This window comes from Podarcis cretensis (assembly GCF_951804945.1).
Source record: "Podarcis cretensis genome assembly, chromosome: 15".
Taxonomy (NCBI): domain Eukaryota; kingdom Metazoa; phylum Chordata; class Lepidosauria; order Squamata; family Lacertidae; genus Podarcis; species Podarcis cretensis.
The window spans coordinates 24892132-24920127 of NC_137185.1; the positions used below are offsets into that span (position 1 = coordinate 24892132).

The 27996-nt window shown below is 46.5% G+C and overlaps 2 protein-coding genes across 5 annotated transcripts in view; one reads left to right on the forward strand and one right to left on the reverse strand.

Moving 5' to 3' along the window:
- NLRX1 (NLR family member X1) overlaps window positions 1–27996 on the reverse strand; it is a 307093-nt gene that overhangs the window by 46057 nt on the left and 233040 nt on the right. Inside the window, exon 10 of one of the 2 annotated variants that reach the window (XR_013833336.1) lies at window positions 21402–21664. The exons of the other annotated variant lie outside the window; for it this stretch is intronic. The gene's annotated coding sequence lies outside the window, so the exon portion shown is untranslated. Of the gene's footprint in view, window positions 1–21401; window positions 21665–27996 lie in introns of those variants that run through there. 2 annotated transcript variants of the gene reach the window in all.
- Window positions 89–27996, forward strand: MFRP (membrane frizzled-related protein). Of its 3 annotated transcripts, XM_079954718.1 has the most exons (14): window positions 89–105; window positions 781–1164; window positions 8694–8844; window positions 10999–11130; window positions 12333–12497; window positions 13030–13258; window positions 13454–13584; window positions 14241–14366; window positions 15946–16022; window positions 17644–17792; window positions 20374–20504; window positions 23373–23507; window positions 24576–24703; window positions 26756–27994. In XM_079954718.1, the coding sequence occupies exons 2-14, from the start codon at window positions 1030–1032 to the stop codon at window positions 26978–26980; spliced, it is 1914 nt and encodes a 637-aa protein (XP_079810844.1). In that variant the 5' UTR covers window positions 89–105; window positions 781–1029; the 3' UTR covers window positions 26981–27994. The 3 variants fall into 3 exon arrangements, with proteins under 3 accessions (XP_079810844.1, XP_079810846.1, XP_079810845.1); XM_079954719.1 differs by lacking the exon at window positions 89–105 and having other exon boundaries at window positions 698–1164; window positions 12336–12497; window positions 26756–27992; XM_079954720.1 differs by lacking the exons at window positions 89–105; window positions 8694–8844 and having other exon boundaries at window positions 695–1164; window positions 26756–27996.

Consider the following 27996-nt stretch of genomic DNA (forward strand, 5'->3'; position numbering starts at 1 on the left):
GCCCTAGAGACTCCACAAAAGCCGGCTGTAATGCCGTTATTGGGGAGAGTATAGGAGAGGCGAGAGAGATATCTGCAAGTCCACTCTTCGTCTTCCTTGCTTCCAGTAGACAAATTTAGGTGGCAAAAATCAAGTTGTCATTGCTGTTAAGGAACTGGAAGTCCATCTTCTACAAGTCACCCAAGGATCTTCCAGCAGATCCTGATCTTCCTTCTGTCTATTCCTGTGATAGAGGATAGACATCTCCAGGGGGAAGTGTGCTGGGAATGAGCACTGCATGCTCAGAGTGGTTGCTCTCTGGCTTTGCTGTTTTGGAAAGGACTTTGCAGAGGGCACTGCAAGGCAGGATGCCAAGGAGTAAGACGGTGGGGAAAATAAAAGTGGAGACCTCTGAACAGCAGGAGAAAGAAGCCAGTTCTCAGTCCTTTCTGCTGGCACTCAGCAGACAGCTGCTTCAATAACTGTGCTTGTGTCTTGCACCCGTAATGTACATGGCAAGATGCAACTGCTTCTGGAACGGAGCACAACTGCTACCACTTTTAACACAGCTGCTGTTTTGGAAAGCGAGAGAGCCTGCTTTTGGGTAGTGACCCTTTCAGAGTCAGTTCTAGGCTGCCTTGGACAGAGAGAAAGAGTTTGGCAATCCTGTGCCTTTAAAACTGCAGTTGTCCATGCCAGAGCCTCTGACCTCGTCCTCCTCAGCTGAGTTGGATTAAGAAGTGGGGGGCGGGGGGGGGGAGGTTGGTGACTTTAATGCTTGTAAATTCTTTCACTTCCCAGGAGCTGGCAGGCCTCTTGTCCCAGGAGCCTGCCTGCCAGGAAGCCAATGGTCTTTGCTGGTGGTGGAGGCTACGACAAGCGCCCTTGGTTCAAGTGCCCTGTCAGGCTCTCTGTGTTAGAAAAATCAAGCCTTCGGCACAGTCCCCACTGTGGTCCTGGAAGGGAGCCCTCACTGCTGTCTTCTCCTTGCCAATGTGGTGAATATCAGAAGGCCAAAATAAGGGGAGCTGGTGTGCAGCCACGAACCGGATGCCGCAAGAGGTCGGGGGATGCAGCAGCCTAGGACGGGCAGGGATCCTGTCCACGTTCCCCACGCCTTCTCCCACAACCATGAAGGACTACACAGAGGTCATCTTCCAGCCAGAAGCACTGGATCAGAGCAAGGTATGTACAAAGGGAGGTCAGGGCATCACTGTTATGGGAACTGCCAATGACACCAATAGGTCTTATTTACCAAGGACATCACCCATATATATATAATTTTTTGCCACCCATCCGACTAGGGTGCCCCAGCTGCTCTGGGCAGCAATATATTAAAACACAAAAACTCTCAAACATTAAAAACCTCCCTGTACTTCAGAGGTCTTCTAAAAGTTGTATAGTTCTTTATCTCCTTGACATCTGATGCAAGGGCATTCCACAGGGTGGGTGCCACTACTGAGAAGGCCCTCTACCTGGTTCCCTGTAACTTCACTTTTCGCAACATGGGAACTACCAAAAGGCCCTCGGAGCTGGATCTCAGTGTCCAGGTTGAATGATGGGGGTAGAGATGCTCCCTCAGGTATACAGAGTTGGTCTCTGTGCCTAGTAAAAAAACCCACTATATTTTTCTGTGTTCTTGTTCTCACCATTCACGAAGATTTTGGAGTGCTTTTGCTAGTGTGTGAGTTGTTGAAGCTGCCTTGCTTCCCGCTTTCAGTTCCCCCTCCTCCCCACTACCTGGGTCTCTAAAAGAGTACACACATGAACACGAAGGCATTGTGTAGTGCAAGAGGTGCAGTGTTGCACACTGGTGCTTGTGAGGTCCATTTTGAAAATGTAGATTATGGCTCCTGCATGGACTAGGGAGTTGGAACTGATGACCTCCAGGATCCTTTCAAACTCTAAAATTCTATTTTTATTTTTATTTTCTAGATCTTTAGATCAAAGGCAAATCCCCTTTGTGCTTTTGAATCTGTGCAAGATGTAAATGAATCAAGTGTATTTTTAATTATCAGTATCAGGGTTGGCAAACTCTTGCTTGTTGGAGGGTGTGTGTGTGTGTTTCTCTAACACAGGGATAACCAACATGATGGCTGCAGATACTGTTGCGTGACATCTCCCATTACCCCGATCAATGGCCCTGCTGGCTGTACAGATGGAAATGGAGGTCCAACAATATCTGGAGGGCACCACATTGGCTAACCCTGCAGATGTGAAACATGAATGTGGGAAGTGGTGGGAAAGGATACATGTTAAATGTGTATTTCCCAGGTGAAGTAACACACCTGACCATCTAAAGCAGGGTTTCCCAAACCTGGTTCTCCACTGTTGCTGGACTACAACTCCCATCATCCCTAGCTAGCAGGACCAGTGGCCAGGGATGATGTGAATTGTAGTCCAAAAACAGCTGGAGACCCAAGTTTGGGGAACTCTGATCTAAAGGGTGAGGGGCATGAAACCAGTAAGTCCAGGGTACAAAATGGTCTAGCTGCAAGTGAATTGGGAAGTTAACAAGTACATCCCTATTTAGGTCTGTGAAATATTAGAGGAAATAGGTTAAAGATATTTGGAAGACTGTGCACCAGTTGCTGGGAAATAATAGTAGGAAGGGGGCTCTGCTTCCCCACTCAGACTTCCCACACTGGGCTTCCCAGAAATATCTGGTTGGACACTCCAGAAAACAGGATTTTGGACTAGACAGGCCATTGGTCTGGTCCTATGCTCTTATGACTCACCTTAACAGCTTGGAATCAGTTTACTTGAACATTTCGATCTGCGTAACTGGTTCTGTTACAGGTGCCTTGTAATGCTCATTCTGCATTGGTTAAGAAATCAGTCTTCTATTGGGGCAGCGCCCACACTTTGGAACTCCCTATTGACATCAGGCAGGCGCCTTCACTGTATGCCTTTGGGAACCTACTAAAACCATTTTTTGTTTAAGCAAGCCTGTCCAGATGCATAGAATGTTGGCACATGCTTTAATCTGGTTTGTAGCTCATAACTTGATTTTAATTATTGTTTGGATATTTTAAGTAGTTGTTTTTTACTTCTTTTCTCTGATAATTTTAGTGGTTTTTTTTGTAAACTGTTTTGAGGATTGGTTACAATCAAGCAGTATATAGATATTGTGAATTAATTAACAAATAAATTTCCTAATTATGCATTCTCAGGAGTTGTGGGGTAGGCAATTTAAATGGAGTTTAAAGCCTTTTGGAATTCAGTGGGATCATAACAATTTATTGGAGTGAGGACATTACTCATTGCATTATACTTAGGGATAGGGATAAATTTGATTCAGTTTGCATTTAAAACAAACCTGCCTAATGCACAACTGAAACACAGTCATCCTTTGAAATTTGTACTTCTCCGAATTTTGCAGTGCAGTTCTCCAGCCAAGTAATGCATACAAAAAGACATATATTGCAGTAAAGTGTGCATAGAAATGCATATATTTATGAAATTAACATACAAAAATGCATTGTGTTAAGATTGTTCTGCATAAATGTGTATATTAAGCAAAATTGCATGCAAAAATTTATATATTAGAAGAAATTTGCACTGAAATCCTGATTAACTTTCATAAGGACTTTTCTATATATACGGTGTGTGTGTGTGTGTGTGTGTGTGTGTGTGTGTGTGTGTGTGTATTGCCAACTGATGTGGAAATGTGAAGAGCTGAATTTAAGATTGGATAAATGAGAAACCAAGATAAGATTAAATTGACAGAATCACCCATTCCTATTATGCACACAAGTAGGCTGATGTACCCACTAGCATATGCCAGACTAGCATAGCTCCTAAAAGTGGACTGGAAAGAGCCTAGTTTATACCTCCGTTCATGGTTTCCCAGCCCCAGCTCCCTCCCCCCCCCCCACCGACCTGTGACATGATTGTGCCAATACTGACCCTCCTTGCAAAGCGATTGTAAGGACCACTGAGATCATGGAGGCTTAGTTCTTTGAACAACTCAGAAATCTGACGTACAAGTGCTGTTACTGGTTGGAGGGGATTGTGCCTGTGGATATAGCTGATATAGCAACATTATTATTCCTTATGGGCTAGGCTTATGTAAAAGCGCTTGCTTGCTCTCATTCTGATTCCCCAAAATAAACCCAATTATCACATTGTGAAAGTATGCAGGAAGGGATCCAGTGCGTTCCTTCCCTGATGAAAGCCACAATCCCTCGGTTTGAAGAACATCTGCCAGCAAAGAAGAGCAAGTGAGATGGAGGTGTAGTTTATGATCAACACACTCCGACTGTACAGTGGTACCTCAGGTTAAGTACTTAATTCGTTCCAGAGGTCCCTTCTTAACTTGAAACTGTTCTTAACCTGAAGCACCACTTTAGCTAATGGGGCCTCCTGCTGCTGCCGTGCCGCCGGAGCACGATTTCTGTTCTAATCCTGAAGCAAAGTTCTTAACCCGAGGTACTATTTCTGGGTTAGCGAAGTCTGTAACCTGAAGCATATGTAACCCGAGGTACCACTGTATTCTATTCACAAGGCCAGACTGGCTTGCTTTGTAACCAGAGATTCCAAACTTTGGGAGGGAAATTCTGAGCTATACTTTGGTTTTGCATCAGACACAGAAAAATGCTCAGAGCCGCATTTTTGTTTAAGTATTTACAGCTGCTTTACTCTTAGTTACAATTTTTTTAAAACAAAATTGCTCTGCCCTTCCTCCATAGAGATCAAGGGTGTCTAGTTTCTCCCTTTGCCCTGTTTTAGCAGCACAACAACCCTATGAAGTAGGAATAACCATCCCAAAGTCACCCAGGTTGCAAGCCTAAGTACAAGTGCAAATTTCCTGGGAGTAAGTCCCATTGAACTCAGTGGGCCTGAACCCCAAGGACACATAAACAAGGATATGCTGCCAGTACGATACATAGCTGAGTAAGAATTCGAACCCAGGTCTGCCCTGATCTGAGTTTGACATTCTATCTACTACATCAGCAGAAGTCAGACAGTGGCCAATGACTGCTAATGCCAGGATTCTCACCAAAGACCTTGGACTAGCTGGGCTTTGGTGTGATCCAACCAGGGTCTTCTACTGCTGTCATTATCAATGTACGTGGAACTAATTAAGAGGATTAGGACAGCAGTCGGGCGAGAAACTCGGTGAGACAGTGATTCAGCATTGAGCAGGAGGCTCAGAGAGAGTTTGGAATTAAAGAAAGCTTATTTAAATAAAGTTCTTTGTTTTGTAATACTCCTGCCTGATCCTTAACAATAATCAACCCCAATTGAAACATGATGGCAGCGGTTTAGAAATAGAACCCGGTTGAAACAGCAAAGAAATTAAACAGAGAAAAGCAAGGATTTTTAGATCATGGGGAGAAGCCTGAAACCTCCAGCACCACTGAATTTCACTGCATTTAATCTAGCCCAGGCATGGAGGTGCTGGAGAGAACAGTTTGAATTCTATCGGGATCTTGCCTTGGAGAGAGAGAAAGACAAGCATAAGGACCACTTAATGACAGCTGGGGGACACAGGTGGTGCTGTGGGTTAAAGCCTCAGTGCCTAGGGCTTGCCGATCGAAAGGTCGGCGGTTCGAATCCCTGCGGCGGGGTGCGCTCCCGCTGCTCGGTCCCAGCGCCTGCCAACCTAGCAGTTCGAAAGCACCTCCGGGTGCAAGTAGATAAATAGGGACCGCTTACCAGCGGGAAGGTAAACGGCGTTTCCGTGTGCGGCTCTGGCTCGCCAGAGCAGCGATGTCACGCTGGCCACGTGACCCGGAAGTGTCTCCGGACAGCGCTGGCCCCTGGCCTCTTAAGTGAGATGGGCGCACAACCCCAGAGTCTGTCAAGACTGGCCCGTACGGGCAGGGGTACCTTTACCTTTACCTTTACCTACCAGCGGGAAGGTAAACGGCGTTTCCGTGTGCGGCTCTGGCTCGCCAGAGCAGCGATGTCACGCTGGCCACGTGACCCGGAAGTGTCTCCGGACAGCGCTGGCCCCTGGCCTCTTAAGTGAGATGGGCGCACAACCCCAGAGTCTGTCAAGACTGGCCCGTACAGGCAGGGGTACCTTTACCTTTACCTTAATGACAGCTGGAGAGGAGCAGTGGCTGCAGTCCAGCACAGCCGTGTCAGTGTCTGGTGGTCTTTTCTGACTTCAGCGTGGCCAGGAGAGGACATCACTTCCTCCTCCACCGGCTGTGTTGGCTGCTGGGGCTCGCCCCCAGTTGCAGCCAATCGTAGGTGAGTCCGGGGGCATGGTATGGTTGAGTGGACCAGAGGGAAAACTTATTCCCTCTAGCCTATTCCCTGGCTGTAAATGCCAGCTGCACCCAGGACCCAGCCTCAGTAGACCCTGGCTTCCCCACCCACCCTAAGCCATAGCCCCCACCCAAATAGTGACCATGGAGGAGTAGCCTCAATTTGATGTACATAAAGCATGGATCAGCAGCCTAGTTATTATCTGGAAACCCTCAAGAAAGCTGTGCATTTGTATCAATCCTAAACCTTTGAACAGACCCCTAAATCACAGCCATTATCCGACACCAGCCATTGATGCTGCAGTATGTGACCTATCCCGAGCCAAGGTTTTATTGGTGTTTGATGTAAAAAATGGATTCTGGCGCGTAGAGCTTGACACAGAGTCACACTATCTGACCACTTTGGCAACTCCTTTTGGCATATATCGTTGGCTGTGAATGCCAATGGGCATCAACTTTGCTCCTGAACTCTTTCTGTGTCGACTGAATCAGGAGCCTGAAAATAATTGCTGATGACATACTAATTGTGGGATAAGGAGATAGTGGAAAGGCGGCAACAAAAAATCATGACAAAAAAGTTAAACATGTTTTTTTGAGAGGTGCAGAGATAGAAATATGAAACCAAACCCTGATAAAGTCAGGTTAGGACTAAAGGAAGAGCCTTTTATTGGCCACCTGTTGACAGCAGAGGGTCAGAAAGTGGACCCAGCAAAAGTAGAAGCAATCTGGATGATGCCAAGACCTATGGATGTTGAGTCCAAAGATTTTTGGGAATGGACCCCAGTTTGTTTTGGAACGTTTCAGGGCATTCCAAAAGCAGTGGGAATTTGATCATCTGACATCTTCACCTGCCTATGCCCAGAGCAAGGTGAAAGCTGAATCAGCGATCAAAATAGCTAAGATAATTTTGACCAAAGCCAGAAAAGCAGGGGCTGATGCAAATCTAGCTATCCTGGACCACTGGAAATAACCTTCACAAGGTTTGAATAGAAGTCCAGCACCACAAACATTGATGGGTTGAAGGACAAAGACTTTTATTACCAATGAGGGGCCACTTATAATGCAACCAGAGGGCTGCAGCAGAGGATCTGAACTGATTGAACAGAAATTAAGACAGGCATTTTAATATGACAGTGGCAGAGCATATTCATCTGTCTGCCATCCAATAGCCTTAAAAACTGCTTTCCCCAAAATTCTTGGGAAAGGGAGAAGTGTGTGTTTTAAGTATGCAGACATATAGCTGGATTCTAGAGCCAAAACAGTATAGAGGGCCTTTCAGACAGGTGTTTATTATGGAAAAGATGCTCCTCACCTATGCCATTTTTATTTTATTTTTATTTTTGCAGTACCTGCACAACACATTTGGCATCAAAATGTCAGCCTCTATTCTGGCCCCAATTTAATCCAGATTTACCCTCTCCGGGGGAGATCTGATAAATGGAAAAACCTGTTGTCAACATCCTGTTTGTGATACCTGCATGAACTGTGTTGCAGTGGTTCTCAACCTGTGGGTCCCCAGATGTTGTTGGACTACAACTCCCATCATCCCTGAGCTCTGGCCTTGCTAACTAGGGGTGATGGGAGTTGTAGCTCAACAACATCTGGGTACCCACAGGTTGAGAAAGGCTGGTTTACAGTATTAAGCCCCACCACAAACACAGCCTTGAAGCACCTGGATCATATAAGTCAGCTCACCCTTGGGCTATGAGAGCCAGTGTGGCGTAGTGGTTAAGAGCGGTGGACTCGTAATCTGGTGAACCGGGTTCACGTCTCCGCTCCTCCACATGCAGCTGCTGGGTGACCTTGGGCCAGTCACACTTCTCTGAAGTCTCTCAGCCCCACTCACCTCACAGAGTGTTTGTTGTGGGGGAGGAGGAAAAAGGAGATTGTTAGCCGCTTTGAGACTCCTTTGAGTAGTGATAAAGCGGGATATCAAATCCAAACTCTTCTTCTTCTATACCATGTGAAGATGAGGGGGTCCCATCCCCTGCGGCAGCTCAGTGGTAGAGCATGCAAAAGGTCTTAGATGCCATCCTCAATGCCTCCAGGTAGGACTGGAAAAAACCCCTGCATGAAACAGCAGAGAGGCACTGCCACTCACAGTAGACTGAATTCAATGGGCCAGTGGTCTCACTCAATAGTAAAGGCATCTTTCTATGTTCCTAAGTAAGGCACTGTGTAATCTAGGCCTCACAAAATCATCTTATTGTTCTTCTTTGCTCTACCGCTCACTACTAGAGGTGTCTTAGGTGAATGCAGGTAGAAGAAAAGCAATTGAGGGCCTAGTTGGAGATTGTGTCTTTGTCTTTGCTTTTAACTGTGCAGGTGTTTGTTTGTTTTTTAAAAATTAGATGGGGGCATCGGATCATTATTGGGATCTTAGAAGAAGGCAAGAAGGAAGGACGTCATCCTTTTCTCTCCCTCCGCTTGCAGATTGGGGTGTGGCTTGCAGCAATATATATGTACATCTCACTGGTGCTTGGTTTCCCCCAGGAAAATGCCAGCCCCCTGGCTCCACCTTTGCCGCGGTTCTTGCTAACAGAATTCTCCAACCCCGTGTTTGAAGAGGACGGCGAGGCACCAGCCCAGAGTCAGCCGGACGTTGAGAACAGAAACAGCACCAAACTCTCCGCCAACGGCTTTGGTATCACCAACTGGGGAAGGAGGAAGACATTGGCAGGGCCCCACTAGGCAGATTTGTGTTTGAGGGTGTTAGCATGAGTGAAAAAGAACAAGTAGTCCAGTGGGGGAATCCTTTCAGGGCAAAGGTGTTTGGGGAGCCTTTTGAGCCATAGGCCAGGGGTAGAGGATTATTTTTTTCAACCGGGGGAGGGGGCACAGTCCCTTCTGGGCAAACTTTCAGGGACTACATGCTAATAGCTGGAAGGGCTAGAGGCTCAGGTGTGAATTTTACCTTTGTGCTTTAGCAATCCTCTACAACCTACGCGGGACGCAGGTGGCACTGTGGGTTAAACCACAGAGCCCAGGACTTGCCGATCAGAAGGTCAGTGGTTCAAATCCCCGTGGTGGGGTGAGCTCCCGTTGCTCGGTCCCTGCTCCTGCCAACCTAGCAGTTCGAAAGCATGTCATGTGCAAGTAGATAAATAGGTACTGCTCTGGCAGGAAGGTAAACGGCATTTCCGTGTGCTGCTCTGGTTTGCCAGAAGCGGCTTAGTCATGCTGGCCACATGACCCGGAAGCTGAACGCTGGCTCCCTCGGCCTATAGAGCGAGATGAGCGCGCAACCCCAGAGTCGGCCACGACTGGACCTAATGGTCAGGGTTCCCTTTACCTTTACCTTTACCTTTACATCCTCCAACATCAAAGCAAGCAAGAATCACCTTCAGAGTTCAAGGACACATTCCAGCCAGACAGAAACACTTGAGGAGGGTGCAAGGCAGGGACAATGAAGGATGTAGCCTGAGGACAAGAAGGGGTGCCTAGGGAGACTCCCAGGAGACAGTCGGTGATAGAGAAACTGCCAACCAAGAGTAGCAAGCAGTGCTGCTAAGCTACAGAAGAATGAATTTATTATTTCGGTCACAGACCAGTTCCAGCCCACATACAATATCAAGGAAGTCATAAAACATGATAGGGATACATTTGAATTTGCAATTAGGTATAACAGGGACAATACAGATATAGCAACAGTTTAAAATATATAAATTAAAACATAGTCATTAAAATTATCATTTAAGGCCTTAGTCATTATGATAGCACAGCCTGTCCCCTAAGTTTTATGGCAGTCGCACAGAATTTGGCTACCCATAATGCGATCTCAGGATCCTTGTCCTCTACCAGGGATTTTAGTCATTGAAGTTCAGATTCATTTGGAGATTTTTGCATAGCAGGGGTAATATATACCGAGTGTTTATCCTCATAGAAACGGCAGCGTAACAAGGCATGGAAGACAGTTTCTACCCCCATCAAGCCGCAGGGGCAGACTCGTTCCGCGTATAGTTTAGCCTCAAATCTGCCCTGCAATAAGGCAGATGGCAGCAAAAAGCTACAGAAGAAGTGTGTGCAGGATGCAGTCATAGGTAACATCAGGGACCAATCCAGTCAGAACTGTTGCCTGCTCCTCACCCACCACTACAATTTAGCATCTTACCACTTTTTAAAACTGCAAACTGCCTTGGGTGCATTGCATTCATAGTAATAATAATATAATAATAATTTATTATTTATGCCCTGCCCATCTGGCTGGGTCCCCCCAGCCACTCTGGGCAGCTTCCAACAAAACACTAAAATACAATAACCTATTAAACATTAAAAGCTTCCCTAAACAGGGCTGCCTTCAGATGTCTTCTAAAAGTTTGGTAGTTATTTTTCTCTTTGACATCTGGTGGATGCAATGCAATGAATAAAAATAAATAAATAAATTTAATAAATAAATAAATAAGCAAGCAAGCATGCAAGCTAGCTAGCTAGATTCCACCTAAACATTAGGAAGAACTTCCTGACAGTAAGAGCTGTTCGACAGTGGAATTTGCTGGCAAGGAGTGTGGTGGAGTCTCCTTCTTTGGAGGTCTTTAAGCAGAGGCTTGACAACCATATGTCAGGAGTGCTCTGATGGTGTTTCCTGCTTGGCAAGGGGGTTGGACTCGATGGCCCTTGTGGTCTCTTCCAACTCTATGATTCTATGATTCTATGATTCTAGATGGCCAAATAGCTTCACTTGTCTGAGGCAACTTCCTATGTTCCTGTTGCAGGGTAGTGTGGTGGTGGTGGTGGTACAGGGGAGGATGCTGGGAGGTTTCTGTGCCATGACTGTGACTCTCCACTCCTGTGCCTGCAGCCCAACAGGTCCGGGACATGGCAAGCAGGAAGTTCAAGCCAGACTGCAAGTTCTCCTGGCTCTGCGTGGCCATTCTCAGCACGGTACTTCTCCTCCTCCTGGCCTTATTGGTGGGCATCATCATCGCCTCCCGTAAGTTCCAGGCACCAAGACCTGTCCAGAATTCCTCCAGAGGGGGTGGGCCCCTCCTGCTTTCCCCAAAAAGTACTTCTTTCTGCCCTAACCAACCAACCAACCCCCCCACCACCACCTTTTAAGGCAGAGCTGGAAGATCTAATAGAAGCAGGGATAGTCAACAAGGTGCCCTCCAGATGTTTTCTATATTTAGTTAGTTAGTTAGTTAGTTAGTTAGTTAGTTAGTTAGTTAGTTTTAGTTAGTTAGTTAGTTACTGCATTTGTCTTCGCAATTTACATCCTGTTTAGTTGCAGTAGTCGTGTACAAGGACTCAGTGCAAGATGAAAATCATTTAAAACTATGAAATTCAGTATCTGGCCTCCTTATTTACTTCTTATAAGCTGTTTATGAATAATTATTAAGATTTTACTAATTATAACTTAAATAGTCAGATACAGGATAAAGGAAGTCTTTTATTTGGGTGTTTGTATTGTTGTATGTTATGCTTATTGTATGTTACATTCACGTTTTATGAGGGTAGATTTCTGTATTGGGGGTGGGGGGGTTATGTTATGTTGTAAATAAAATTTCCAATAAAAATTTAAAATTAAAAAAAACAAAACTATGAAATTCAGTTACAATGCCTTCTGGGGTTTTTAAGGAAGTCTTCAGTAAGCACTGTAGATTCAACAGGGAGGGGGGCCTTTCTGAGCTCAGCTGGAGGTTCATAAAAGTAGGCCCACAACATTGGATATAAGCTGTGTGTCTGAGCCATGTTGTGGATCTCTGTCCAACTCTCAGCACCCATAACAAACCGCAGTTCCCAGGATTATCTAGGGGAGGTTGTGGTTGTTCCAAGTGGTATAATACCACTTTAAATTTATAGCACAGGCTGGGCCATGGTGGCTGTCCTGAAGTCCTCAGTGATTGGACAGCGATATAATGACTCACACTGCTCCCCACCCCCCAGTGAAGTGTAGTTTCCCCCCTTACAGAGCTGCAGTTCTCAGCAGCTTTAACAAACTATGGTTCCTTGGGTTCTTTGGAGGGGAAGCAATGGGCTTCAAATGCATGTTGGATGTGCTTTGAATGTATATTTGGTCCACAGTAGATGGGCCAAAGGTCTGGTTCTGAATAAAGCAGCTTCCTAACTCTGCTTGAGGGTGGAGAGGCAAACCTCAGCCACTCTCATCCCTTGTAAATTCTCTTTCTATGGCAGCAGAGCTGAAGTCCCACCATCCTGTCAAACCCTCGCTCGGGGCTTCTCATGCTCACACCATCACCGCTACCTCAACTCCCATCACCAGGACCTCGCCAAGCCCCCAGCCCACAGGGACGCTATCCCTGGGAGGAGAGTCGCCTGTCACCACAATGCCAGCACCTCGTGAGTAGACAGCTGATGCCAGAGTTGTTTCCATGCCCGCCTTTAGAAGCATGAGCCCTACCCATTGTGTGGGGGATGCCTGCTTTCCATTTGGTACAATGAACAGTCACAGAGTTGAAACTCTGTTACCGACCCCTGACAAGTGGCCCCTGGAAAGTTGCCCAGAAGAGAATGTGGCCCTCAGCCTGCAAAGGATTACCCATTCCTGCTGTAAATCCACTCGACGTATCTGTTGTGTACTGAAGTTCTCACCCTGGGCCAGCAGGGGGATACTGTAGATAGTTTTCACTCAGGTCCACATATGCAAATAAGGAATTGAATATGATGTTCAGTGATTGGATAGTTACAGAAAGTTGTTACTGTTGCGTTGTAGTGGAGCTCTATATAAGCAGGCTGGCTGAGCCCTTCAGTTCAGTTCTGTTCTGGGTCTGTGAATAAACAAGAGCTGTTTGAAGGATCGCTGTGTCGTCTGATATGTTTACCCACAACTTAACAGTGTCGTTGTTGTTGTTGTTGTTTTCCCCATGTACAGTATGTGGAGGGATCCTGCTTGGCCCCAAGGGCACCTTCAGCTCCCCCAATTACCCAGCCCCCTACCCCCCAAACATCTTGTGCAAGTGGCACATCCGGGTGACGGCAGGGATGGCGATCCAGCTGAAGGTGGAGGAGCTAGACATTGAGAGTTCTGCCTCATGCCTGTACGACCGGCTGGAGATATTCAAGGAGCAGGACGCTTCCTCGTTGTGGGATGGGAGTACCAGGTAAAGTGCCATCGTCCTATTGTTTATTTCGAATTGACTTTATTTTTTAGTGCACTGTTTTGCTGCTCTGTCCTTTGGGAGGAAGGGCAGGATATATCCTCTGACCATTCCCACCCCTTTCCCCTCCCAGGGGGCCATGGGAAAGAGCTAGCTATTTTCCCCTTGGCTCCCTTTTTAAACAGGTGGCTTTTGCAGGTACTGTGGCTCCGTGGCACCGGCAACGATCAACACCAACTCCAGCCAGCTTCAGGTCATCTTTGTCTCAGATGACAACATTGCTCCCTCGGGCTTCACTGCCTGGTATCGGGCCGTTCTGCCCAGTGAAAGTAAGTGAATCCAGGTGGTGTGGAGGTGGCGGGGGCAGAGAGAAATTCTCTTAGGGGGTCAAAAGAGATCCTTCCAAACATTTTATTCCAAGTACTGGGTAGTGCTGGTGATTTGGGGAATGTATTATTACTTGGTTGCTAGACCCATTGACTTGCCGATCAGAAGGTTGGGGGTTCAAATCCCCGCGACGGGGTGAGCTCCCGTTGCTCGGTCCCTGCTCCTGCCAACCTAGCAGTTCGAAAGCACGTCAAAGTGCAAGTAGATGAATAGGTACTGCTCTAGCGGGAAGGTAAACGGCGTTTCCATGCACTGCTCTAGTTCACCAGAAGCGGCTTAGTCATGCTGGCCACATGACCCAGAAGCTATACGCCGGCTCCCTTGGTCAATAATGCGAGATGAGCGCCGCAACCCCAGAGTCGGCCACGACTGGACCTAATGGTCAAGGGTCCCTTTACCTTTACCGAGACCCATTGAAGCTAATGGAGAAGACTAAATTAGGATTGTTCATTTCAGTGTGATGAACCTAACCTAAGTTAGGTTCATTCATTTCAAGGAGATGGGAGAAGCCATGGCGCTTTCGACCAGTTCCAAAACAAGTCTCAAGCCAGTTGGAAACCTTAGCTTCTTGTGCTCCGGGGGTGTTTGTCTGTTCCAGAGAACTGTTCCTGGGATGAGTTTCTCTGTGACCAGGGGCTCTGCCTCCACTCGGCCTACGTGTGTGATGGTTATCACGACTGCCATGACAAGAGAGATGAAGCCAACTGTAGCACAAAGCACAAAGGTACAGTCTGAAACAGCCAACACAGCTGACCCCCAATGTTGCTGTAGGGCAGTGGCAGAAGAATTATTGGTGGGAAGGCATTGCAAAGGGGAGGCAAATGCCAATATAAGAGGAATGAGCTCCAAACCAAATTGTGAGCTTCCCTTTCTATGGGTGGAGCAGTTAAGAACATCCAGAATTTCCCTTCATTCTGGTCCAAGTTTTTACTGGAACTGACCTAATTTGCACCTCTCAGGCAAATGCATGGGATTGTCCCCTGGGCTAATCTCCAACCAGAGCCGGCCCACCCAGGACACAAGGTGAAGCAGCCACCTCAGGCAGCGGAAGTACAAGAGGTGGCGCTCTATCTACCCCACTGCTTCCATTACTGAGAGGGCATTCCAACTAATTCTAACCCTCTCAGAGCTACCATTTCCAGAGTTCCTTCAGAAGAGCGTTTGACTGTTAAACCACTTAGGAAATGGTAGCTCTGCAAGGTAAATAGGGGGTTGCTTAACTCTCAGCACTCTTACCATACTACAGTTCTCGGGATTCTCTTGGGGAAGGCATGACGGCTGTTTAAAGTGATATGATACTGCTCTAAAAGAGTAGTTCAGACCGGGGGGGTGGGCTTAGCACTGTCTGTTTCAGAATAGATCTGGGGAGGGGGCTTCTATGTGAAGTGGTTTGGCCAGGTTCCCAAATCTGTTACTGGAATCTGAGTGGACATGCTGGAAATGAGGAGTTATCTCCCGCTTGGACTACTGCAATGTGCTCTATGTAGGACTACCTTTGAAGGTGACCCAGAAACTGCAATTAATCCAGAATGCGGCAGCTAGACTGGTGACTGGGAGTGGCCGCCGGGACCACATAACACCGGTCCTGAGAGATCTGCATTGGCTCCCAGTACGTTTCCGAGCACAATTCAAAGTGTTGGTGCTGACCTTTAAAGCCCTAAACGGCCTCGGTCCAGTATACCTGAAGGAGCGTCTCCACCCCCATTGTTCAGCCCGGACACTGAGATCCAGCGCCGAGGGCCTTCTGGCGGTTCCCTCATTGCGAGAAGTAAGGTTACAGGGAACCAGACAGAGGGCCTTCTCGGTAGTGGGGCCCACCCTGTGGAACACCCTCCCTTCAGATGTGAAGGAAATAAGCAGCTATCCTATCTTTAAAAGACATCTGAAGACAGCCCTGTTTAGGGAAGTTTTTAATATTTAATGCTGTATTGTTTTTAACACTTGACTGGGAGCCTCCCAGAGTGGCTGGGGAGACTCAGCCAGATGGGCGGGGTATAAATAAATTATTATTATTATTATTATTATTATTATTATTATTATTATTATTAGTTCAGCAGTATTGCTGCACAACTATTAAGAGTTTAGGACCGCTGTCCTGTTTTTCATCTGAAATAGCTATGGGAGTTGCAAAGAATTTGCCTCTCATTGTGAGAAGAAGGAAAGTACAATAGGAAAAGAGAAGGGGGGGGGGGAGAGAAGTTGAGAGAGAGAGAGTGCAGAGGGAAAAATCACTTGGATATCCTTCTCTCTGGTGCCAATAATGCAAGCCCATCCATCACCACAATATGTGTGTTTCCTTACAGGTTGTGGAGGGACCCTCACCAGCATGGAAGGGCAATTATTCTCCCCAAATTACCCACAGCCATACCCACATCTGCAGGTGAGTGGCGACTTGAGATGTATTGTGGACCAGAGCAGGGAGACGCATCTTGCCCCACACTACCTTGCATGCACCCAACAGAGCTGGGCAGTGATGCTTTTACCTTGCAGCAATGCAACGCCCAGTAAGTGGCAGAATCTGAAGCAGTCAGTGTCAGTTCTTGGAAAGCCGCTGCAACTGTGGGACTTTTGAGAAATTTTCAGTAGAGCACGCATGGTAGTTCAGACCATGCAATCCTCTAATAATAAATGTGGGCATGTGAGTGGGATGGATGTGTAAATGTGGCTTTATAATAATAATAGAATAATAATTTATTATTTATACCCTGCACATCTGGCTGGGCTTCCCCAGCCACTCTGGGCGGCTTCCAACAAAATATCAAAACACCGTAATGCATCAAACATTAAAAGCTTTGGCCCACCCTAGTGGCAGAATGTAGCTCCTGGATGAATACTTGCTTGGGAATGTTAAGATTCTCCACCTCTTTATTCTTAGAGGCTTATTGCATTGCTGGGAGGGGAAGAGTCACATGTAAAAGAATCTCTGCCCAGCCCTTGGGCTGGAACGACGTTTGCACACAAGTTCAAAATGTAGCAAAGTTCCAGAACCTAAATTTGTGCTTGGGGGAAAGGACTGTAGCTCATTAGCAGAGCTTCAGCCTTGCATGTAGAAGTTCCCCGGTAGGTTCAGCCCCCAGCAATGGAGGTTTGTCCATTGGGGCAAATGGGACATTGTCAAAACAACCTCAGCCTGCTCCTTATGAACCCCCATATATATGCCTGTCTTCTTACTTACTTCCAGCCCAGTGGACAGCATGGACTATCAGCTTCCTCCTATTTGGTCTCACTGTTTGTTTATTTTTTGTTTTGTTTTATTTAGAGCATTTGTGCCCCATTCTTTAGCCAAAGGCACACCTAGGGTGGCTTACAAGCAACCTATTAAAGCAAGACAGTCCCTGCTTGCAAGCTTACAATCTTAAAACAAAACAAAACATGACACACAAGAGAAAGGAACAAGAAAAACTAAAACTCAAGCACTGGTTCTGTTTGCTCTGTAATGACCTGCTGGCTCAGTTTAGCAGCAGGAGGTGCCTGATACTGCTGGTCATACAGCAAAGCTGATGGGATGAGCTCCCCATCTTTCTCACTGATGAATGGCTTCAGTTTTGAAAGTCAGCAGCGGGGAGGATGATGGCAGAACTAGAGACTAGTTGTCTGTGCCTCTCACAGACTCTGCCACCTGCCCCACCAGAATCCATGAACCCCAGCCATTGGTGGTCTCCCCAGCATCCCCAGGAAGGTCTGGGAGAGAACTCCCTGCCTGAAACCCTGGACAGCAGCTTCCAATCATTGCAGACAACACTGAGCTCGGGATAAGGCAGTTTCCTGCATGTCTCTGAGAATGCAGGAGATGTCCCAGGAGAGCTGCTGCCAGCCAGAGCAGACAATACTGAGCTAAATGGTCCAATGGTCTGACTCAGAATAACATGGCTTCCTAGGAACCTGAGATCTGAGTAGAAAGAAACCCTCCATAGTCCAGCTCTTATACTGCCAGGCTGAGCCACACTAGGAGCTCCCCTATCATGTACAGTAGACCTCCCAGACCTGCCTTTCTCTTCCAGCTCTGCCTCTGGCATATCTCAGTGCCTGTGGGCCACGTGGTGGACTTGCATTTCCACAACTTCAGCCTCGAGTCCCAGGAGGAGTGCAACTATGACTTTGTGGAGGTGTACGATAGCGCTGGGATGGGAGCAACCAGCGTCATGGGCAGGTATGGTGGTCTTTCATCCCACCCACTCACCTCCCAGTAACGGTAGCGAATTCAAACTGTTACCATGGTCAGAACCCAACAATTCCCAGAAGTTTCATGAAAATATATGGAGAGCCTGACTGCAGAATCGGGCCAAAGGGGACCAGTCCAATCCAGTGTCCTATTTCCATGGTCAACCAGATGAGATGTCCTCTTTTAAAGCCATCCAGATTGATGGCCATCACTACATCTTGTCACCGTGAATTCTGTGATTTAGCCCTGCACCATGTTAAGAAGTCCTTCCTTCTGCCTGTCCTGAGTCTTCCAACCTTTGACTTCATCAGATTTCCACAGGTTCTAATATTTTGACTGAGGGAGAAATGCTTTTTTCCTCTCTGCTTTCCCCACAATGCCTTTCCCTGTCCACTGTGAATAATGTATACACATTTCAGTGGACGTTTTTCACCAGAAGAGGGAGCCTCTGGCCTAGGTCTATGCTGCAATCCAGAAACCACTAGCACAGTAACCAGTGTGGCAGCTCTCAGGTGACACAAAGGGACCAATCAGGTCTTCCTTGCTCTATCCTATATGCAAATAGCAAACTCATTTACTGAATGTTGATCCTTTTGTAGTCCCAATGGCACCGTCTGCTCTCAAGAGCAGGTGATCAGGTCTTTCGGGGAAAACCCCAAGGTGCACAGAATTGCCATATATATCCCTCCAGCATCTTGAGTCCCCAAACTGGGATGCACATCTTCCCATCTGTGCTTCCACACCAAGTCATGTATCCGTGCGAGATCACAGAGGCCAAAAGATGCCACATTGAGACCATAGCCCCAATAAAAGAATTTTTTTCGGGGCAAGATCTCTGCGTGAAATTGTGTGTTATCACAGCACCCAAAATGGCCACCAAGGTCTCATGGGAAAACCTAGGATGTCCCAGTTTTTCCAGGACACTTGCAGGGTGTGATTTATTTAAAGGGGTGAGAGGAAATTAAAGGAGAACCCCTCCAAAATAAAACACACTCAAGCCCGTAGAATACTGAGCATGCTCAGTGGGAACAGAATGCTGAGTATGGACAGGAATGGAAAACCAGGTGGAAGGGGAATGGAATAGAGTACCATAGAACATGTTATTGTAGCACCCTGCTTGTGGTTAACGCTTAGCTGGAATGAAATATTCAACGCAGCAATAGAGAAATTAAAATAATAATTTATTTGTCAGACAAATAAATGAGAGGCACAGTGGTATATGGTTACCAAGCTCTGGCCTGCCCTCCTGCCATTCTGGCCAGCACTTATATTTCCTTAATCCAGCCCCCTTGCTCCTCCTGTGGCTGCCTCTGTCCAGTCAGCCTGGTTGAAATTCCTATTGGCTGTTTGCTAGAACCAATACACCCATTTCCTTTTGCCCTTTTATGGGAAACAAAAAGCTATATATTCTTCTATCTATAAATGACAAATAAGTAGTAATATATCTTACATGTGTCTCAACAAGGAACCTTAATTACCAGCTCACCTCGCCCTATTGCCCTCCAAAACAGATGGTTAATCTTAAATTTTTATCTTAAACAGATGTCAAGGATCTTGAGTTCACATCATCATTGAAAGATCTCCTTCTTTTGGAGGTCTCTAAACAAAGGCCTGACAACCATATGTGTGCTCTAATGATGTTTCCTGCTTGGCAGGGGGGCTGGGCTGATGGCCCCTGTGATCTTTTCCAACTATATGAAATAAGAATCTAGCATAAGGATTTAACATTTCTTTCTTTCTAAATCCTTTGCATAATTACATTTAAGCCAATATATTTAATACATAACATAGATAGCTTTTTAGAAGAATAAACCTTCTCAAAGTAAAAAAGGAAGGAACAGTTTCCAGCCTCAAAATAAGATAGGAAGAAACCTATCTTCTCCAGCCAAGCCAGTTGCCTTTTTCACTGCTCTTGACCTTTCAACCTTAGGAAAATATGGCTCAAGTTTAATGGGAGGCACATGGTTTTATTTTACTATTTACCAACTCTTAATTTAACCACTCTTACAGCTTAATTGTACTTTGCAACATGCAAGGTCAGTGTCCTCACTCTCAGCCTGTAATTCCCTTTTTACGACTTTGAGAATTGTTTTCTGCTATAAATCAGGGGGGCCCCTTGTCCAGGAGAATAAACATTGCCAAGGTTCTTAGGCAGCTGGTCTTCTGCCTGGCATAAACATTTGAAAATCTTTAAGCTCATTTTAAAATACAGGCCCTGATCAAAAATATAAACTTTGATAAAAATGCAGGCTTATGATTAGATGCCTCATTATGTTTGGAACCCTGAGCAGGAGCATTTCACGCCGCAACATTTTACTACAGACCCCAGTTGTAAAGCCTCTGATCCTGATCTGGTCCTTAATCAGAGTGATTCATCACTTCATGCAAAGCCAGACTTCTCTCTCTGGCTGGGCATCCATAGTCTGTCTGCTCAGTCAGTGCTTGCTTTGCCTCCAGATAACCAACCCCAAACAACACAGGTGTGTGTGTGTGTGTGTGTGTGTGTGTATCCCCATATTTAGAATTGGGTGCTTTGTTAAAAGTCAGTTTCCCCTTCCTCTTTTTGCAGGTTCTGCAGCTCTAACTTGCCCCCTGTCCTGACCTCCTCACAGCACGTCATGACAGTCCTCTTTGTGGCGGACGAAGGAATAGCTGACAATGGGTTCTTTGCCACTTACCATGCCCACAACGCCACGGAAAGTAGGTGATGGTGGCTCCTGGCGCCTTTGTCTACCGCCAGCTGAGGTAGAATGGGCCAGCCAGCTCTCTCTTCAACATTTGTTTACCACCAGCCCCTGCTTACACATTAGCTCCTGGAGCTTCCCCCCTCCCCACGTGGGCCTCAGAAAGGGGCAGCACTCTGCCCATCCTCAGAGGCACCCTCCCCTTTTAAAATTGTTACCTCCCATTATAAAGAGAAGACACTTTTCCAGATCTCTGGGATTCCAGCCAAATTTCCTTAAATTGGGGGGGAGGTTGAACTATAAAGACATTTTGGTTTTAAAACTAAGCCATGTTTTTTCCCCTACCTCACCACCAATCCCAAACACTTGCCTTGATATCCAGCCTGATGAAGCATTCTGGTGCACTCAGAAGCTCACGTACTATTCTGTAACATTACGGTTGTTTGCAGTAAAGGGACTTTGGAATCTTTGGAATCAAGAATGGTAGCTTGACCCTTAGATGTGCATGCTGGCCTAACCTCCTGCTCTTCCTCTCCTTATCAGCATGTTGGGTGGGCTTTTTCTCTGAGAAAATCCACTTGATTTGGCATGTGGAGGGTCGGGAAATGTTTTCCTTGCTGTTGAATAAGTGGGGGTGGGACATCATCCCTGCTCCCCCGAATGACTGCTGGCCACATACCTTCCCTTCTGTCTCTGTTAACAGAAAGTGTTAGAAGTCACAGTGTCTGGTCCCCACTGTGACTGGGAGGGCAGCAATAAGGGAGGCCAACAGTTGGTGGCGCCAGAGCCAATGACGGATAAGAGACAGAGCAGATCCAGCTCATTCTAGTCTTGTCTGTATCCTCCTCTCTGCTGAGTTCTACAAGGGCAGCACTGAGACTAAGGAGGAGGTTGACAGGACTGCTTGTAAGTAAGAAGGCAGGCAGGTAGAAGAAGAAGAAGAGTTTGGATTTGATATCCCGCTTTATCACTACCCTAAGGAGTCTCAAAGCGGCTAACAATCTCCTTTCCCTTCCTCCCCCACAACAAACACTCTGTGAGGTGAGTGGGGCTGAGAGACTTCAGAGAAGTGTGACTGGCCCAAGGTCACCCAGCAGCTGCATGTGGAGGAGCGGGGAAGCAAACCCAGTTCACCAGATTACGAGTCCACCGCTCTGAACCACTACACCACGCTGGCTCACCAGCGTAGGGTAGGGGCTAGCCGAGGTCAGATTGAGGCCGATAGGGTCATCTCCCATTTGCCCTAATGGGACCAGTCTGCACTGCACTGCTATCCACACATTTTCTCTTCTGCCTCTGCATGCTCTTCTGCCTAGAAGCATGCTTTTTCTTAAAATGAAAACAAGGTGGGGGGGGGGGATGAAAGAAGGAATATTCAGGCAGAGGGTTATGAAGGGGGCCAGCTGCCACCCATAAGAAGCTACTTCCCCAATAGCAGAAAAACTCCTGCTTTCTGCCACGTCAGTCATGGAGCTTTGAGGAGGGGCCTCATTCATAAAAGCCTTGAGGTGGCACTGATGGTGCTGGATCTGGGGGCGGGGGCGGGGGCGGGGGGGGTCATCTCTTGGGAAGGACTGCATTTGTTTGTTCTCAAACTCTAGTCCTCCTGGGATTACATACATTTTGGCAGTTAGGATTTTTCTGTGTGTGTTTGTTGTTTTCCATAATTACTACTTAGCCTTACAGCAGGAAAATTCCGTCCAGGGGAGAGGGAAATCTCTAAGTGGGAATGCCACTGACCTCAAAGCTTTCGTTCTCATGTGATTAGAGGAAAACTCACATCTGACTCCAGGCCAAACTTGTGAACTGCTAAACTGTACAACTGCACACACTAGGCATGGATGAATCTGTCAATTTCACTTTCTCTCCCTTTCTTGTTCTGATAATCTTATGCAAAGGTCAACACATTTCCACAGCAATTTGCACTAAAAGAACAAGAAGCTCGTGAAAATTTATCAGTATTTTAGTGCGAATTTCCCCAAATAAATCCATTTTTGGATGCAGTTTTGACTAATGTGCACATTTTTGCAAGCAATTTTCCCTAATACAATTAATTGTCTTCATAAAGGCGTGTCTTTTATGAACACTTTCCTTTAATATATTGCATCGCAAGATTCGAAGAAGGGTGAATTTCACAGGACAGCTGTGTTTCATTTTGTGCATTGCTTCAGGAAGTGCAAATCAGGTAGTTTCTCATTAAGAGACAAACAAAATCAAATCCCACCCCAAGTTCCTTGCTTCCTCATCAAATGATGAGGAGTTCCAGGACAGAATACCATCCAAGTGCTTCTCGTGGGCCAAATTATTCCCTTTATTCTTTGGAAGAATTTTCAAGTTTCTCTGAAAGAAGAAAAGCAACTGGGAATTCCAGGCTCCCCTACCCAGATTTAGTGGCCATTTTGTGACAAAACTATATAATGGTGCTATCTGTGTTGACATGTAGATTAAGGGGGGGGGGAAGTAAGCCTTGCAGAGGTGAATTAAAATAAGTTTGTGTTAAAGCAGTCACATGCTGCTTTAGAAGTTCCCCATCCCTTAAGGCTGACGCTGCCATTTAGCAGGGTGTCATCTACCGTATTTTTCCCTCTATAAGACGCACCACGCCACAAGACGCACCTAGTTTTTGGAGGAGGAAAACAAGAAAAAAAAAATATTCTGAATCTCAGAAGCCAGAACAGCAAGAGGGATCACTGCGCAGTGAAAGCAACAATCCCTCTTGCTGTTCTGGCTTCTGGAATAGCTGCGCAGCCTGCATTCGCTCCATAAGACGCACACACATTTCCCCTTACTTTTTAGGAGGTAAAAAGTGAGTCTTATACAGCAAAAAATACGGTACCTAATACTTCTGCTGTCCTCTCTCTTGCCTTTCTCAACCCCTCTCCAGAAACATGCAGCCCCCTGGATTTCTCCTGCAGAAATGGCGAGTGCCTGTCTCAGGCGTTGGTGTGCGATGGCTGGCACAACTGCCCGGATGGGAGCGACGAATTCAACTGCACCAGCCTCACCTATGCATCTTTTGGTAAGCGGCAATTCTTTCCTTGTGAAACAAGATTCCTAAAGTTGAGGTCCTGCACCAGTTGTTGAAAAAGGGCTGCCCAGTCACGTGAGACTGAGTCATAAATAAGAATGGGCAAATTTGCCCACTGTGGTGCCCCTCCCCCCCCCCCCGGTTTCTCATTTCCCCTAACCTAAAGTTCAGCACTTTAGATTTCTGCATTAGTTTGCAATTTTAAAACAAACAAACACCCTTACGCTAAATTGTTAGCATTTCCTTGCACATTTATCCCAATATACCTCTTTTTGTATGCAATTTTGTCAAATATGTACATTTTTGCAAGCAATTCCCCCTAATATGCTGCATTTCCGTACATTATTTGTCACAAATGTATTCATTTTTATGCATACTTTGCCCTAGTATACACATTTTTGTATGCAATCCCTTTTTTTTCTTTCTTTGGAAAAATGCATCAAAAAATTCAGAGAAGTGCAAAATTAGCTGTGTTTCAGTTCGCATGTTGTTTTGGGAAATGTGAATTAGGTAGTTTTGCATTTAACTGAATTTAACTGACCATTAGGTCCAGTCGTGACCGACTCTGGGGTTGCGGCTCTCATCTCGCTTTATTGGCTGAGGGAGCCGGCGTACAGCTTCCAGGTCATGTGGCCAGCATGACTAAGCTGCTTCTGGCGAACCAGAGCAGCGCACGGAAACGCCGTTTACCTTCTCGCTGGAGCAGTACCTATTTATCTACTTGACATGCTTTCGAACTGCTAGGTTGGCAGGAGCTGGGACCGAACAACGGGAGCTCACCCCATTGCGGGGATTCTAACCACCAACCTTCTGATTGGCAAGTCCTAGGCTCTGTGGTTTAAGCCACAGCGACACTATGCATAATCTAACTATAAATATGAGCTGCTGGGGGGTTTTCACCTCTGGTGCCCAGCGATAATTTTCCTGGAGGGTAACCACATGCTGGGCTAGAAGTAACTTTGAGCTGGTCAGCCAAGCTGCTCTGTATGTTCCTGAGCTTAATCTGAAACATTGCCACACAAACACACATATACCTGCACCTTTTCCTTCTACCTGCAGAGCCGTCCTGTGAGCCGATTGAGGTGGAGATGTGTTTGGGTCTCAGTTACAATACCACCTCTTTCCCCAACATCTGGCTGACCATTATGGATCAGCAAGAGGCAGAAGAGCATCTCGAAGACTATATGGTGAGCCTGGAGGAAGGTGGGGAAAGGAGTGAGGGAGAGCGATGGGGGGGGGGCTGGACCCTTGGCTTGGGGGGAAGGCAGGGAACATCAACAGAAAGCACCTTGCCACAGAGAGGGGAGCAGGAGAGAAAGATCTGACCCAGCAGGACAACATGCCTCCCACCACTTTAGAAAAATTGATAGATTGGTCCCTGGGCATGTGGGAGCCCTGAAAAATGCCCCCCACCAAGCCTGTTGGCCAGTGCCTATCCTTGGTTCTAGGTCAGGTAGAGCCAGAACCAGGAAAATGACTCCCTTTCTGCCCCTTTGCTCATTTTATTAAAAAAATATATATAAATCTATGTCATCACAACTTCAGGCAACAATTCTAGAAAAGAAGTTTGACTTAACCATAATCCACACAGTGCACAGCCGTTTTCTATGTGTTAAAAGAGAAAATTCGCAAATGCACTAAATGCATCCACTTAACAACAACCCTCAGGAGTGCTTAGCCAAGGAGGTGTCTCAGTAATAGACCTAACTGAAATAATTTTTGGAGAAGCAGCGGTTGTATTGCAGCTTTCTGACAGGTCACGTGACAAGGGGTCCCACATATCTTCAGATTTGTCCCTCCTGCTTTCGCCCGTCATTGGCGTTTTTCTTTGCAGACTTTTTCAGCTAGGGCAAGTAGTTCCCAGACTTTCCCCTGCTCTATAAACTCATTCTCAGTGCCTATAACACATTGTTCAGAACAGCAGTTTGCACAATCCACTAAGGAAGATAACACAATAAAAATTCAAAGCAGTAGCAATTAATTAGACATTTATTCAAAGCCCAATTAAAACTATTCAGTTTTCTTGATTCAGCAAAATTAATGCACTTAGAATCATAGAATCTTAGAGCTGGAAGGGGTCCCAAGAGTTATCTAGTCCAACCCCCGACAATGCAGGAATCTCAGCTAAAGCATCCATGACAGATGGCCAGCCAGTGTGGTGCAGTGGTTAAGAGCAGTGGACTCGTAATCTGGTGAACCGGTTTCACTTCCCCACTCCTCCACTTGCAGCTGCTGGGTGACCTTGGGCTAGTCACACTTCTCTGAAGTCTCTCAGCCTCACTCACCTCACAGAGTGTTTGTTGTGAGGAAGGGAAAGGAGAACGTTAGCCACTTTGAGACTCCTTAAGGGGAGTGAAAGGTAGGATATCAAGTCCAAACTCCTCCTCCTCCTCCTCCAACCTCTGTCTAAAAACCTCCAAGAAAGTCCACCACATCTCATGGGAGTCTGTTCCACTGCTGAACAGCTTCTACTGTCAGAAAGTTTTTCCAAATGTTTAGTCGGAATCTCCTTTCTTGAAACATGAAGCCATTGCTCCCTCCTCCATGTGACAGCCCTTAAGATATTTAAAGGTGGCTATCATACCTCCTCTCAGTCTCCTCTTTCCCAAGCTAAACATATACAGCTCCTTCAACCGTTCCTCATAAGGTTTAGTTTCCAGACCCTTGATCATCTTGGTTGCCCTTCTCTGCACATGTTCCAGCTTGTCAACATCCTTCTTAAATAGTGGTGCTCAGAACTGGACACAGTATTCCACCTGATCCTGTGTTATTGAGATTGCTGCATTGCAGGGCATCGGACAAGATAACACTTGGAACCGCTTCGAATTTCATAACTCTATGTTACCAGCTTCTCAAAGTCTGATGCTCACTTACAGCTCCACTGCCTCACAGTGGACATTAGCGCCCCCTTTGGGAACCACTGAGCTAAGGCAAGAGACCACCATCTCTGCATGGGGTACTTCCAGGGATGGGCTATCAAATGCAGTATTAGGTACAGTAAACCAGGCTTCTTCAACCTCAGCCCTCCAGATGTTTCTGGCCTACAACTCCCATGATCCCTAGCTAGCAGGACCAGTGGTCAGGGATGATGGGAATTGTAGTCTCAAAACATCTGGAGGGCCGAGGTTGAGGAAGCCTGCAGTAAATCATTCACTTTTTTCCAGGAGTAGTGAGAGAAGGGCTAATCCAACACCTGACAACTGCCTTTCCCTGCTGCCCCTTGCTCGTTCTTTTTTCAGATGCTGAAGGACTTCTCTTGCTACCCATCTCTGCGCTTGCTCCTGTGCAGCCTCTTTGTACCCAAGTGCACCCCGGACGGGGGCATCCTGCAGCCATGCCGCTCCGTGTGCCTGGCAGCCGAGCAGAGCTGCCAGCAATCCCTCAGCCTTCTGGGTCTCCCATGGCCCCTGAACTGCAACGTCCTGCTAGATTCCAACAACCCTTTGGAGTGCTTCCTGCCATAAGAGGGGCTGCCCCGCTCCGTCCGCAACCTCTACTTCACGTGCCGTGTAGCTGAACGCTCCTCTCATTGCCCAGCTAGGCGGGAGACCCTTTGGAGGCCGCCAGTTCCCGAGCAGAAGTTCCCCATCAGAAGAAATCCCCCACCAGAAGGCCTTGCAATCTGAGCTGCAATGCTTTGTAGGCCATCCACTGATGAACGTCTCTCCAAGGAATCGGTGGAATCTGAGCAACAGGAGGACAATTTGCAGTTTGGGGTTGAGTTTTTAGATTGTAAGCACTTTGGGTCAGAGGCGTGTCCTCGTACCCTTCGTAAAGTTCTATGCGCCTTGATGGTGCCCATATAAATAACTTGGATAATAATATATCAGAGGCTGCAGGGGGCTTCCATCCTAATTAGAGCTGTAATATTTAGCTGATTTGTTTTTAAGTCTTTGTGGTTGGTTTTAAAAGGCATTTTTTTAAAAAAGAAAAGATTAATGTAAATGGTTTTTACTGTACATACTGACAAGTCCATGGCTTGTGAGCCCTTTCTTGGAAGGGGGGTTCTTTCTTCTCTCTTACATGGGAGCAAAAGCCTCCTGTGAGGTTATACCTACAGCAGCACATGTGCTAGGAAGGAAGGAAGGAAGGAAGGAAGGAAGGAAGGAAGGAAGGAAGATTTGCCTACCAGGATTATGTTGTTAAAATGCAAATTCATTCAGATCATAGAACTTTAGGATTGGAAAGGATCCCAGGGGTCATGTAGTCCAACCCCCTGCAATGAAGTTGATTGATTCGCTGATTAAAAGTCATACAATTCATCCACAAAAAGTTCCTTTCTATGAGTGACAACCCTAATAATTCTTGATTATAACCAGCAAAGAAGGACATCTTCTTGTTCCAGTTAACACAGCATCGGATTGCACTATACATAGTAGTTTAATGGATTGTGATTTTACATTAATCTCCCATTTCAGCTCTGCCCTGTGCTCATGAGTTAACTGTGCATGCATATATATTTTTTTAAAAAACACCCTTC